Genomic DNA, 14,394 nt, shown 5'->3' with positions numbered 1-14,394 from the left:
GCGAGTATGCAGTCTGTTGAGAATGAGAGGGGCTAGGAAGTGAGTTACTTGTTGTTCGCCGATGATGCAGCCCTGGTGGCTGATCCGGGTGAGAAACTGCTGAAATTGGTGACTGAGTTTGGAAAAGTGCGTGAAAGGAGAAAGTTGAGAGTAAATGTGAATGAGAGCAAGGTTATTTGGTTCAGCAGGATTGACGGGCAAGTTAGTTGGGATGTGAGTTTGAATGAAGAAAAATTGGTGGAAGTGAAGTGTTTTAGATACCTGGAAGTGAACGCATCAGCGAACTTAACCATGAAAGTGGAAGGGAGTCACAAGTTGAGGCAGGGAGCGAAGGGTCTGGGAGCGATAAAGAATGTGTGCTTGCGAGGCATGGGCTATACATAGGGTTATGCGGACGAGGATGGATGTGTTGGAAATGAAATGTTTGAGGACAATATGTGGTGTGAAGTGGTTTGATCAAGTAAGTAATGAAAGGATAAGAGAAATGTATGGTAATAAAAAGAGTGTAGTTGAAAGACCAGAATGTGTGTTTAATTAGTTTGGACATGTGAAGAGAATGAATGAGGAAAGGTTGACAAAGATGAAATGTGTCAGAGGTGGAGGGAGCAAAGAGAAGCGAGAGACCAAATTTAAGATGGAAGGATGGAGTTAGAAATATGTAAGAGGGTGAGAAGTGTGCAAGGAATAGAGTTTATTGGAGGGATGTGGTATACTGGGGTCGATGTCCTGTCACTGGAGTGAACCAGGGCATGTGAAACGTCCGGATTAAACCCTAGAAAGGTCTCGCGGGTCCGGATGTGGACAGGGAGCTGCGTTTTCGTTCCATTACACATGGCAGCTAGAGACTAAGTATGAACGAATGTGGCCTTAACACAGGGGGTGGCGATGCTATTTCCTGCAGGTTGGGGTGGCACCGAGAATGGATGAAGGCAAGCATGTATGAATATGTACATGTATATGTATGTGTGTGTGTATGTATATTTGTGCATATGTTGATATGTATATGTATATGTTTGCATATGTACGTGTATGTGCTTGTATGTATATGTGTGTGTGTGTGTGTGTGTGTGTGTGTGTGTGTGTGTGTGTGTGTGTGTGTGTGTGTGTTTATGAGTGAATGGTTCTTTCTTTGTCTGTTTTTGGCGCTACCCCGGTGACGTGAGATACGGCGATCAAGTGTGATAAGTAGGTCATATATATATATATATATATATATATATATATATATATATATATATATATATATATATATATATATATATATATATATATATATATATATATATACCATCCCTAGGGATAGGGGAGAAAGAATACTTCCCACGTATTCCCTGCGTGTCGTAGAAGGCGACTAAAAGGGGAGGGAGCGGGGGGCTGGAAATCCTCCCCTCTCGTTTTTTTTTTTAATTTTCCAAAAGAAGGAACAGAGAATTGGGCCAGGTGAGGGATATTCCCTCAAAGGGCCAGTCCTCTGTTCTTAACGCTACCTCGCTAATGCGGGAAATAGCGAATAGTTTGAAAGAAAGAAAAATATATATATATATATTTCATTTATTTTTCTATTATACTTTGTCGCTGTCTCCCGCGTTTGCGAGGTAGCGCAAGGAAACAGACGAAAGAAATGGCCCAACCCCCCCCCCATACACATGTATATACATACGTCCACACACGCAAATATACATACCTACACAGCTTTCCATGGTTTACCCCAGACGCTTCACATGCCTTGATTCAATCCACTGACAGCACGTCAACCCCGGTATACCACATCGCTCCAATTCACTCTATTCCTTGCCCTCCTTTCACCCTCCTGCATGTTCAGGCCCCGATCACACAAAATCTTTTTCACTCCATCTTTCCACCTCCAATTTGGTCTCCCTCTTCTCCTCGTTCCCTCCACCTCCGACACATATATCCTCTTGGTCAATCTTTCCTCACTCATTCTCTCCATGTGCCCAAACCACTTCAAAACACCCTCTTCTGCTCTCTCAACCACGCTCTTTTTATTTCCACACATCTCTCTTACCCTTACGTTACTCACTCGATCAAACCACCTCACACCACACATTGTCCTCAAACATCTCATTTCCAGCACATCCATCCTCCTGCGCACAACTCTATCCATAGCCCACGCCTCGCAACCATACAACATTGTTGGAACCACTATTCCTTCAAACATACCCATTTTTGCTTTCCGAGATAATGTTCTCGACTTCCACACATTCTTCAAGGCCCCCAGAATTTTCGCCCCCTCCCCCACCCTATGATCCACTTCCGCTTCCATGGTTCCATCCGCTGCCAGATCCACTCCCAGATATCTAAAACACTTCACTTCCTCCAGTTTTTCTCCATTCAAACTCACCTCCCAATTGACTTGACCCTCAACCCTACTGTACCTAATAACCTTGCTCTTATTCACATTTACTCTTAACTTTCTTCTTCCACACACTTTACCAAACTCAGTCACCAGCTTCTGCAGTTTCTCACATGAATCAGCCACCAGCGCTGTATCATCAGCGAACAACAACTGACTCACTTCCCATATATATATATATATATATATATATATATATATATATATATATATATATATATATATATATATATATATATATATATATATATATACATATATATATATATATATATATATATATATATATATATGTATGTGTGTGCGTGTGTATATACAACACATGATACCCTAAACAGACACGGTTCGAACCCAGGAACTTTTGCGTGGTATTCTTGAACGCTCACCGTTCGGGTATTATCGCCCTTTTCCAGGGAATGGACAATTCGACTATCATTGATGGAATTTCCCTCGTCTCACATCCATGAGCAACGGGGTCTACACCGCTCAAATCCCATCAGTCTCATATCACGAGCAATTAGCATTTTATAGAACCTTACTGTACAAACGTGGAGATATATGAACATGAATATAGTGTATATGAACGCACACTTTCATAGAACACATAATGCCCTGCAACAGCCAGGATTCGAACCCCTGACATTTTACGTAATGTTCGGGATGCTGGTGGTACGCTTCAATAGTGGTGCCCTCCTTTCTCTCTCTCTCTCTCTCTCTCTCTCTCTCTCTCTCTCTCTCTCTCTCTCTCTCTCTCTCTCTCTTGCTCCCCACATGGCAGGCAGCCAGTCCACACTGCTAATCAGGTACGTATTGAGGTCTTCTGAATGACTTCATTGTGTCCAGGAATAGGAGCACTGATGCGCTCGCAACAAACACTCCACATTCTCCACCTGGCACTCCCTTAGCTCGGTCCCATGGTGTCCGCCTTACCATTCACTCGGACATATAGGTAAAAGGATCATTCGTCATTCATGACGTGTATCTCTGCTGCCATTTTAACACTTCTTTCAAATTCATACTTCATAAGTCACACATTATATATTTAAAGTTCATGATTTACAACTCAACCTTCCCTAAGTTGGTAGTGATAAGGTGTGAAGCAGAGGATGGATGAACGTTATCTCCAGATGTAGTGCGAAGGGGAAAAAAGAAAGAATTTTATTCTAAACTTATCTATGGAGATGAAATAATATTTCTGGTAGTCTAAGATAACGTTGATATGATTTTTCAATCTTTTGACGAGTCTGACTTTCAGATAACCGTAAGGTACTGCACAAACCTTTTTTAAACTGTCCTTACTACATTCTCCTAAGAAGACCCATCAACCAGACGAGGAATTCCGTAGTATTGTTTTCCCACTTTTTGAAGAATTTGAAAAACCAAATGATAAGAAATTATTAGATATTTCTGTCATGAAAAAGAAATCTGATCTTATATCTGTAATATTCTCGTCCTCTTTATGTTAAACGTATGTTAATACTACATACAAGGTTTCATCATCTGTGTAAGACATGGCGTTTAACGTGCGTGCAGATATTACCACTGGATTTGCTGGTTTACTCTTGAATGTTTGACAGAAGTCTAAACAATACAACTGCGGACATAATCACTGATCTGTTTATAATTGCTCCACTCACACGTTCTTGGAAGGGTCTTATTCTTGCCCATTACGGATCTCTCACAGAATATCTATCCTTATTTCACCCATTTATATCTCTCACCTTCTTTATTAGAACATATCAATGGCTTACTGCAGCTTGAATGTATTTTGTATATTTGATGTTATTTTTCTCCATTTTCCTTGTTTCATAACTCTGTTTCACCTATCATCTGTCACCAACATGTCAGGTATTTCTGTTTCTTAGTTAACTTCTATTAATCAACCAATTAGTTTCACATTTTTTCCTGTAATCTTATTAACACACATGTTGCTGCTTGTCATATGCACTGGTTTATTCTAACCTCTTGACAAAAAACTTTTTTTTCGATTTTGTTGTTTTCATTCTATATCCTGTTCGTCATTATCTAATTTTTTTTCTTTATTCACTAAGAAGCATCAAGGTCACAAGCAAATTCAATCTTCATAATATATTGCTTTTCTTTACCAATGTTTCTTCCATTTTATCTCCCTGTCTCCAGCATCTTTAAGATCATTTATCTCTTCACATCTTTCGTTCAGTTAAGTTCTCTTCATTTCATTCCCCGTCTATCAATGTTTTCTTATCATATCGATATCAGGAGATTCATATTCCTTGCTAGTAATCTTGGTATTTCCTGGGGAATGTAACTTTCCTTCCTTCTCCAGATCATCAGGACTATAATAGCTAGTCATATCACAGTTATACGTTGGTGAAATTTCTTATTTTGTTCTTTCATTATTACATGCGTTTGATGTATGTATCCATTTTCCATCTGGTATATCTGTTACTGAATGTACCATTTGCATTCTTACTTAGTTTTATATATTCTTTCTTTCATTCAGCATATCTTATTTATTGAATAATTTTCTTTTTCATACATTTGTACGTATTCTCTGTTTCATTTTAGATTATTCATGCATTGAATGATTTTCTCTAATTTTACTTGTATGTATTTACTTGTATTATTCAACTCTCATTGTATGAATAACTATTCTTTTCATTTAATTCTATATTCATTATAGCCAGGATTGTGTATCAATTAAATCAATGTTTCACTTATATCTTTAATTTCTGCTTTATAACATATTCATTATTCTGTAAGGAAGGTAATCATATGAACTGGTAACTCATCTGTATATCTTGGCTGTCGATGCAGGGGATGTGCTGGCGGGCGTACGAGCGAGCACCTGGACAACGTGACGCAGACCATCGAGATGCTGCTGGACGGGTACGACATCAGACTCAGACCCAACTTTGGAGGTGAGTACTGCACATGTGTGGCGGCGATGTACTCAGGGAAGACTAACCTTATCTTGGTAAGGTGCTTCTTGAGGATTTGAGATCCAGTGGATACGAAAGTAATCATAACTAATTTTTTAGGTGAAACTATTCTAAAAGACCGAGGCAATTATAGTGTCCTAATATATGACATTTATAGAATTATAGATACAATGATGGATTGAATGTTTAGAGGCCTATCGTTACATGTTCATACGAAAAAGCCAGATATTTTCGAATTTCGAAGTTTTTCCCAGAAGTCACTGACCTAATAGGTCAAAACAGTGAGACTATTCATGTTTTTATCTTTCTTATTTATATTGTCTTTTTTTGTTGAGATATCAGTTAGCTAATATATATATATATATATATATATATATATATATATATATATATATATATATATATATATATATATATATATTTCTTTTTTTTTTTTTTGCCGCTGTCTCCCGCGTTTGCGAGGTAGCGCAAGGAAACAGACGAAAGAAATGGCCCAACCCACCCCCATACACATGTATATACATACGTCCACACACGCAAATATGCATACCTACACAGCTTTCCATGGTTTACCCCAGACGCTTCACATGCCTTGATTCAATCCACTGACAGCACGTCAACCCCGGTATACCACATCGCTCCAATTCACTCTATTCCTTGCCCTCCTTTCACCCTCCTGCATGTTCAGGCCCCGATCACACAAAATCTTTTTCACTCCATCTTTCCACCTCCAATTTGGTCTCCCTCTTCTCCTCGTTCCCTCTACCTCCGACACATATATCCTCTTGGTCAATCTTTCCTCACTCATTCTCTCCATGTGCCCAAACCATTTCAAAACACCCTCTTCTGCTCTCTCAACCACGCTCTTTTTATTTCCACACATCTGTCTTACCCTTACGTTACTTACTCGATCAAACCACCTCACACCACATATTGTCCTCAAACATCTCATTTCCAGCACATCCATCCTCCTGCGCACAACTCTATCCATAGCCCACGCCTCGCAACCATACAACATTGTTGGAACCACTACTCCTTCAAACATACCCATTTTTGCTTTCCGAGATAATGTTCTCGACTTCCACACATTCTTCAAGGCTCCCAGAATTTTCGCCCCCTCCCCCACCATATGATCCACTTCCGCTTCCATGGTTCCATCCGCTGCCAGATCCACTCCCAGATATCTAAAACACTTCACTTCCTCCAGTTTTTCTCCATTCAAACTCACCTCCCAATTGACTTGACCCTCAACCCTACTGTACCTAATAACCTTGCTCTTATTCACATATATATATATATATATATATATATATATATATATATATATATATATATATATATATATATATATATATATATATATATATATATATATATATATATATATATATATATACATATATATATATATATATATATTTCTTTTTTTCTTTCAAACTATTCGCCATTTCCCGCGTTAGCAAGGTAGCGTTAAGAACAGAGGACTGGGCCTCTGAGGGAATATCCTCACCTGGCCCCCTTCTCTGTTCCTTCTTTTGGAAAATTTAAAAATAACGAGAGGGGAGGATTTCCAGTCCCCCGTTGCCTCCCCTTTTAGTCGCCTTCTACGACACGCAGGGAACACGTGGGAAGTATTCTTTCTCCCCTATCCCCAGGGATAATATATATATATATATGTATATATATATATATATATATATATATATATATATATATATATATATATATATATATATATATATATATATATATATATATATATATATATATATATATATATATATATTTACATATATATATATATATATATATATATATATATATATATATATATATATATGTATATATATATATATATATATATATATATATATATATATATATATGTATATATATATATATATATATAGGTATAAGTTTGTTGAGTATTCCTGGTAAATTGTATGGGAGAGTATTGATTGAGAGGGTGAAGGCATGTACAGAGCATCAGATTGGGAAAGAGCAGTGTGGTTTCAGAAGTGGTACAGGATGTGTGGATCAGGTGTCTGCTTTGAGGAATGTATATGAGAAATACTTAGAAAAGCAAATGGATATGTATGTAGCATTTATGGATCTGGAGAAGGCATATGATAGAGTTGACAGAGATGCTCTGTGGAAGGTATTAAGAATGCAAGAGTTTTGGAAAGAGGGGCAAGTATGAAGTCTGTTGTGGATGAGAGAGCTTGGGAAGTGAGTCAGTTGTTGTTCGCTGATGATACAGCGCTGGTGGCTGATTCATGTGAGAAACTGCAGAAGCTGGTGACTGAGTTTGGTAAAGTGTTTGAAAGAAGATAGATGAGAGTAAGTGTGAATAAGAGCAAGGTTATTAGGTACAGTAGGGTTGAGGGTCAAGTCAATTGGGAGGTAAGTTTGAATGGAGAAAAACTGGAGGAAGCGAGGTGTTTTAGATATCTGGGAGTGGATTTGGCAGCGGATGGAAGTGAATCATAGGGTGGGGGAGGGGGCGAAAAACCTGGGAGCCTTGAAGAATGTGTGGAAGTCGAAAGCATTATCTCGGAAAGCAAAAATGGGTATGTTTGAAGGAATAGTGGTTCCAACAATGTTATATGGTTGTGAGGCGTGGGCTATGGATATAGTTGTGCGGAGGAGGGTGGATGTGCTGGAAAAGAGATGTTTGAGGACAATATGTGGTGTGAGGTGGTTTCATCGAGTAAGTAATGTAAGGGTAAGAGAGATGTGTGGTAATAAAAAGAGTGTGGTTGAGAGAGCAGAAGAGGGTGTTTTGAAATGGTTTGGTCACATAGAGAGAATGAATAAGAAAAAGATTGACCAAGAGGTTATATGTGTCAGATGTGGAGGGAACGAGGAGAAATGGGAGACCAAATTGGAGGTGGAAATATGGTGTGAAAAAGATTTTGAGTGATCGGGGCCTGAACATGCAGGAGGGTGAAAGGCGTGCAAGGTATAGAGTGAACTGGAACGATGTCGTATACCGGGGTCGACGTGCTGTCAATGGATTGAACCAGGGCATGTGAAGCGTCTGGGTAAACCATGGAAAGTTCTGTGGGGCCTGGATGTGGAAAGGGAGCTGTGGTTTCGGTGCATTTTTACATGACAGCTAGAGACTGAGTGTGAACGAATGTGGTCTTTGTTGTCTTTTCCTAGCGCTACCTCGCACACATGAGGGGGGAGGGGGTTGTTATTTCATGTGTGGCGGGGTGGCGATGGGAATGAATAAAGGCAGACAGTATGAACTGTGTACATGTGTATACATGTATATGTCTGTGTGTGTATATATATGTATATATGTATACGTTGAGATGTATAGGTATGTATATTTGCGTGTGTGGACGTGTATGTATATACATGTGTATGTGGGTGGGTTGGGCCATTCTTTCGTCTGTTTCCTTGCGTTACCTCGCTAACGCGGGAGACAACGACAAAGCAGAATAACTAATAAATATATGAAATATATGTATATATATATATATATATATATATATATATATATATATATATATATATATATATTTTCCCTGGGGATAGGGGAGAAAGAATACTTCCCACGTATTCCCTGCGTGTCGTAGAAAGCGACTAAAAGGGAAGGGAGCGGGGGGCTGGAAATCCTCCCCTCTCAGTTTTTTAATTTTCCAAAAGAAGGAACAGAGAAGGGGGCCAGGTGAGGATGTTCCCTCAAAGGTCCAGTCCTCTGTTCTTAACGCTACCTTGCTAACGCGGGAAATGGCGAATAGTATGAAAAAAAAAAAAAAAAAAAATATATATATATATATATATATATATATATATATATATATATATATATATATATATATATATATATATATATACATATATATATATATATATATATATATATATATATGTATATATATATATATATATATACATAAATGAAATATATATATATATATATATATATATATATATATATATATATATATATATATATATACATAAATGAATATATATATATATATATATATATATGTATATATATTCATATATTCGCTGTCTCTCGCGTTAGCGAAGTAGCGTTAAGAAGAGAGGACTAAGCCTTAGAGGAAATATCCTCACTTGGCACCCTAGGAGCGCAATATATCGTCCAGCCTGAGGGGACGGATGAAAACCTGGGTTGACTGCAGAGCGACTGCTGTGGCTGGTAAATGTGTCAAGGTCATCAACGCTAACCGCTGAGTGATGAAGGTCAACTGGTCGTACGATCAATATATATTATCATAAAGTAGAGATAATGACCAGTAAAGTGAGTATTTCATGAAATGATTCTGAAGGTCTTTGAAAGTTACCTTCCAAACCATCTTATTTTTCATCTTTGAAGTAACCTTATGAGCAGTGGGATACAAATGTACGAGAAGTTTTCGTGATAATTTAACGCACGAATCCCGTGACAGTTTGGTACACGAATCACACGATGGTTTAGCACCAGAATTGCATAATAGTTTAGCACACGAATCTATGAAAGCTGGAAATGAAGCTGTCCAGTCTTGAGAACCATAGTGACGATCCTGTGGTTGTGTCTGGTCATCCTGTGGTTGTGTCTGGTCATCCTGTGGTTGTGTGTGGTCATCCTGTGCTTGTGTCTGGTCAGATATCCTGAGGTTGTGTCTGGTCAGATATCCTGAGGTTATGTCTGGTCGGATATCCTGAGGTTATGTCTGGTCATCCTGTGGTTGTGTCTGGTCATCCTGTGGTTGTGTCTGGTCATCCTGTGGTTGTGTGTGGTCATCCTGTGCTTGTGTCTGGTCGGATATCCTGAGGTTGTGTCTGGTCAGATATCCTGAGGTTGTGTCTGGTCGGATATCCTGAGGTTATGTCTGGTCATCCTGTGGTTGTGTCTGGTCATCCTGTGGTTGTGTCTGGTCATCCTGTGGTTGTGTGTGGTCATCCTGTGGTTGTGTCTGGTCAGATATCCTGAGGTTGTGTCTGGTCAGATATCCTGAGGTTATGTCTGGTCATCCTGTGGTTGTGTCTGGTCATCCTGTGGTTGTGTCTGGTCGGATATCCTGAGGTTGTGTCTGGTCAGATATCCTGAGGTTGTGTCTGGTCAGATATCCTGAGGTTATGTCTGGTCATCCTGTGGTTGTGTCTGGTCATCCTGTGGTTGTGTGTGGTCATCCTGTGGCTGTGTCTGGTCGGATATCCTGAGGTTGTGTCTGGTCGGATATCCTGAGGTTGTGTCTGGTCATCCTGTGGTTGTGTCTGGTCATCCTGTGGTTGTGTGTGGTCATCCTGTGGTTGTGTCTGGTCGGATATCCTGAGGTTGTGTCTGGTCGGATATCCTGAGGTTGTGTCTGGTCATCCTGTGGTTGCGTCTGGTCATCCTGTGGTTGTGTCTGGTCATCCTGTGGTTGTGTCTGGTCATCCTGTGGTTGTGTCTGGTCATCCTGTGGTTGTGTCTGGTCATCCTGTGGTTGTGTGTGGTCATCCTGTGGTTGTGTCTGGTCGGATATCCTGAGGCTGTGTCTGGTCGGATATCCTGAGGTTGTGTCTGGTCATCCTGTGGTTGCGTCTGGTCATCCTGTGGTTGTGTGTGGTCATCCTGTGGTTGTGTGTGGTCATCCTGTGGTTGTGTCTGGTCGGATATCCTGAGGTTGTGTCTGGTCGGATATCCTGAGGTTGTGTCTGGTCATCCTGTGGTTGTGTGTGGTCGGATATTCTGTGGTTGTGTCTGGTCATCCTGTGGTTGTCTCTGGTCATCCTGTGGTGGTGTCTGGTCATCCTGTGGTGGTGTCTGGTCATCCTGTGGTAGTGTCTGGTCATCTTCTGCTCTGATCATCATGTGTCTGAGTGAAGAGGTGTATAACCCATGCCATTGTTCAGTGCTCAGCATGAACAGCTGGGTTAACTGTGGACCGGCTACCGATGCTGTGCAAGACTCTAGCCCTACACACGGCCCTGTTGATCATCATGTCAAATTTCACACTTGGAGAACACACAGAAAATGTACAGACACAGATAGCAATTAGATAGTGTTATCTGCATGATAACGTTGTCGTAATATCTATCAATGATATAAGAAAAGAAAAATAATGCAATAATGGATGTAAATAGAAAAAAAAATGTAGAAAAAGGATTATATTCTCTTTCAGTCAGACTGAAAGAGATCTTTCAGTCCAGTCCCGTAAAGGATTAAGACAACTTTCCTAATGCAATAAGAAATTGCCTCTAACTGGGCGAAAACCGTCGTGGTGTCTGAGTATAAAGTTTCCAGTCTTCCTGATGCGATGGATTTACCTTGGGGAAAAGAATCTATCTCTTTTGGTCTAGTTTACTCACGCCAGAAGAAAAGATGGGTTGAGGGTGACGCGCTCGATGACAGAAATGGAGTGAGAAGCATTGAGTGAGTGAGTGAGTGAGTGAGTGAGAGTACCAACGCGTACCTATGGTGAGACTTGGCCTAAGGAAGAGCTAATGCGTGGCGCTCACCACGGAGGAACTGTAATAGAGAGAGAGAGAGAGAGAGAGAGAGAGAGAGAGAGAGAGAGAGAGAGAGAGAGAGAGAGAGAGAGACGGATAGACAGACAGACAGACTAACAGACAGATAGGAAGAGACAGAGACAGGGAAAGAATCAGAGAGAAAAATGAATAGACAGATACTCAGATGCAGAAAATAGAGACGTTTAGACAGACAGAGAGAGGAAAGGGATTCACGGATAAACATAGCTGGGCAGAATGTTACCGCCTCGTCTCTCATGTTTCTCATCAGGAACTAGTCTTACATGCAAACTCACCCGGAAGTAGGCGTTTCCTCGAACTTTGTTAACGGTGGGTTTTGTACAGTGTGCGTGTGTGAGGTTCGCTTATCAGGGATGTGTTGATCTTGCTATAGCTTCTTTTTCAACCCTTTAAGTATAACAGGGTTTGGGGATGAGCTAACTAACTCTCGGGAAAGTGATCGATCATTGGAGGGTTTTCGTTCGACTAACTTGGCCCAGGCCTTAGCGAAGATGTAGACTTGCAAGAGTTATGATCTTCTGCCGTCTCCCAGCTCCCAGTCCCCATCTCTCTCTCTCTCTCTCTCTCTCTCTCTCTCTCTCTCTCTCTCTCTCTCTCTCTCTCTCTCTCTCTCTCTCTCTCTCTCCCCTTCCGAGGGTGCTGTTCGCCACTCTATTCGCATTCCCACAGAGTAATCGTAAGTTCACTAAAGCAGGAACTGCTACCGAGAAACGACGGTAGATATGTCACTTGCTATTTCTGTGGTCTGTATAGTGTGGGTTATCAAGAGAGATCAGTGAAACAGTAGTGTGTAAGGGCGCCTCTCGTCAAGTTATATCCAGAGCATTTACAGTGAAGACATTACCAAGAAACTAAGTGATCTAGGAACTAAAATAGTAATGTTGGAGACAACAGGGGGATAGACTAGGATATTTGTCAGCCTATTACAAACGGAACGAAGCCCAAATCAGGTGAAGAAATAACGGAAAAGGGAAACCAGCAAGACTTTAGAAATGTTGGGTAACGAAGTAAAGGAATTACTTCGCCTCGCCTTCGTCGAAGTTAAATACAGAGTCTTGTCGGGTGTCTTATGATAGGAATCAGAAATAGGAGGAGACCGTGTTACCCTGGAGCTAGGCTGGCGATTCACTACGTACAAGGGAACCTGCTAAGTCTTTGTACAGTAGTGGTTGTCCAGACTGAGACAAACAGATTGGTTCAAGGTAGATCAAAAGAGATGCTTAGGAAGTATAGGACACTTATCAAAAGAGAATTAAAGAACTGTGTTGGGAGTTGATGTGGTGGTGTAGCAGGATGCGAGATGGGATAGATGGTGTTTACTGTTGAATGGTTAGAACCGGGGAATGTGTGGTGTTTTCGTACTTGGAAGTGTACGTGGCTGACGAGGGAACGCATGGAGAGATGGCGAACGCCTGGGTGAGTTGGGGAACGTGGAAAGAAAGGTTACCATTTGTTTGGGCAAATATAGGAATATTTTTGGAGTTACAGTAGCCCTGTAGGTGATGTTTTACACACACACACACACACACACACACATATATATATATATTTTTTTATATATTTTTATTATACTTTGTCGCTGTCTCCCGCGTTTGCGAGGTAGCGCAAGGAAACAGACGAAAGAAATGGCCCAACCCCCCCCCCCCATACACATGTATATACATACGTCCACACACGCAAATATACATACCTACACAGCTTTCCATGGTTTACCCCAGACGCTTCACATGCCCTGCTTCAATCCACTGACAGCACGTCAACCCCGGTATACCACATCGCTCCAATTCACTCTATTCCTTGCCCTCCTTTCACCCTCCTGCATGTTCAGGCCCCGATCACACAAAATCTTTTTCACTCCATCTTTCCACCTCCAATTTGGTCTCCCTCTTCTCCTTGTTCCCTCCACCTCCGACACATATATCCTCTTGGTCAATCTTTCCTCACTCATCCTCTCCATGTACCCAAACCACTTCAAAACACCCTCTTCTGCTCTCTCAACCACGCTCTTTTTATTTCCACACATCTCTCTTACCCTTACGTTACTCACTCGATCAAACCACCTCACACCACACATTGTCCTCAAACATCTCATTTCCAGCACATCCATCCTCCTGCGCACAACTCTATCCATAGCCCACGCCTCGCAACCATACAACATTGTTGGAACCACTATTCCTTCAAACATACCCATTTTTGCTTTCCGAGATAATGTTCTCGACTTCCACACATTCTTCAAGGCCCCCAGGATTTTCGCCCCCTCCCCCACCCTATGATCCACTTCCGCTTCCATGGTTCCATCCGCTGCCAGATCCACTCCCAGATATCTAAAACACTTTACTTCTTCCAGTTTTTCTCCATTCAAACTCACCTCCCAATTGACTTGACCCTCAACCCTACTGTACCTAATAACCTTGCTCTTATTCACATTTACTCTTAACTTTCTTCTTCCACACACTTTTCCAAACTCAGTCACCAGCTTCTGCAGTTTCTCACATGAATATATATATATATATATATATATATATATATATATATATATATATATATATATATATATATATATATATATATATATATATATCCCTGGGGATAGGGGAGCAAGAA

The 14,394-nt window shown here is 40.6% G+C and overlaps 1 protein-coding gene across 2 annotated transcripts in view; it reads left to right on the top strand.

Annotated features, from left to right (window-relative positions):
* Positions 1-14,394, top strand: part of Lcch3 (Ligand-gated chloride channel homolog 3) — a 435,919-nt gene that overhangs the window by 99,368 nt on the left and 322,157 nt on the right. For both annotated transcript variants that reach the window (XM_071672256.1, XM_071672255.1), the window contains exon 2: positions 5,171-5,274. In XM_071672256.1, coding sequence (XP_071528357.1) covers positions 5,171-5,274 — 104 coding nt within the window. The remainder of the gene's footprint in view (positions 1-5,170; positions 5,275-14,394) is intronic.

The sequence above is a fragment of the Panulirus ornatus genome, chromosome 17, assembly GCF_036320965.1.
Source record: "Panulirus ornatus isolate Po-2019 chromosome 17, ASM3632096v1, whole genome shotgun sequence".
Lineage (NCBI taxonomy): Eukaryota > Metazoa > Arthropoda > Malacostraca > Decapoda > Palinuridae > Panulirus > Panulirus ornatus.
Note: the sequence above shows the minus strand (reverse complement) of the source record. Positions and strands in the feature narration are given on the sequence as shown.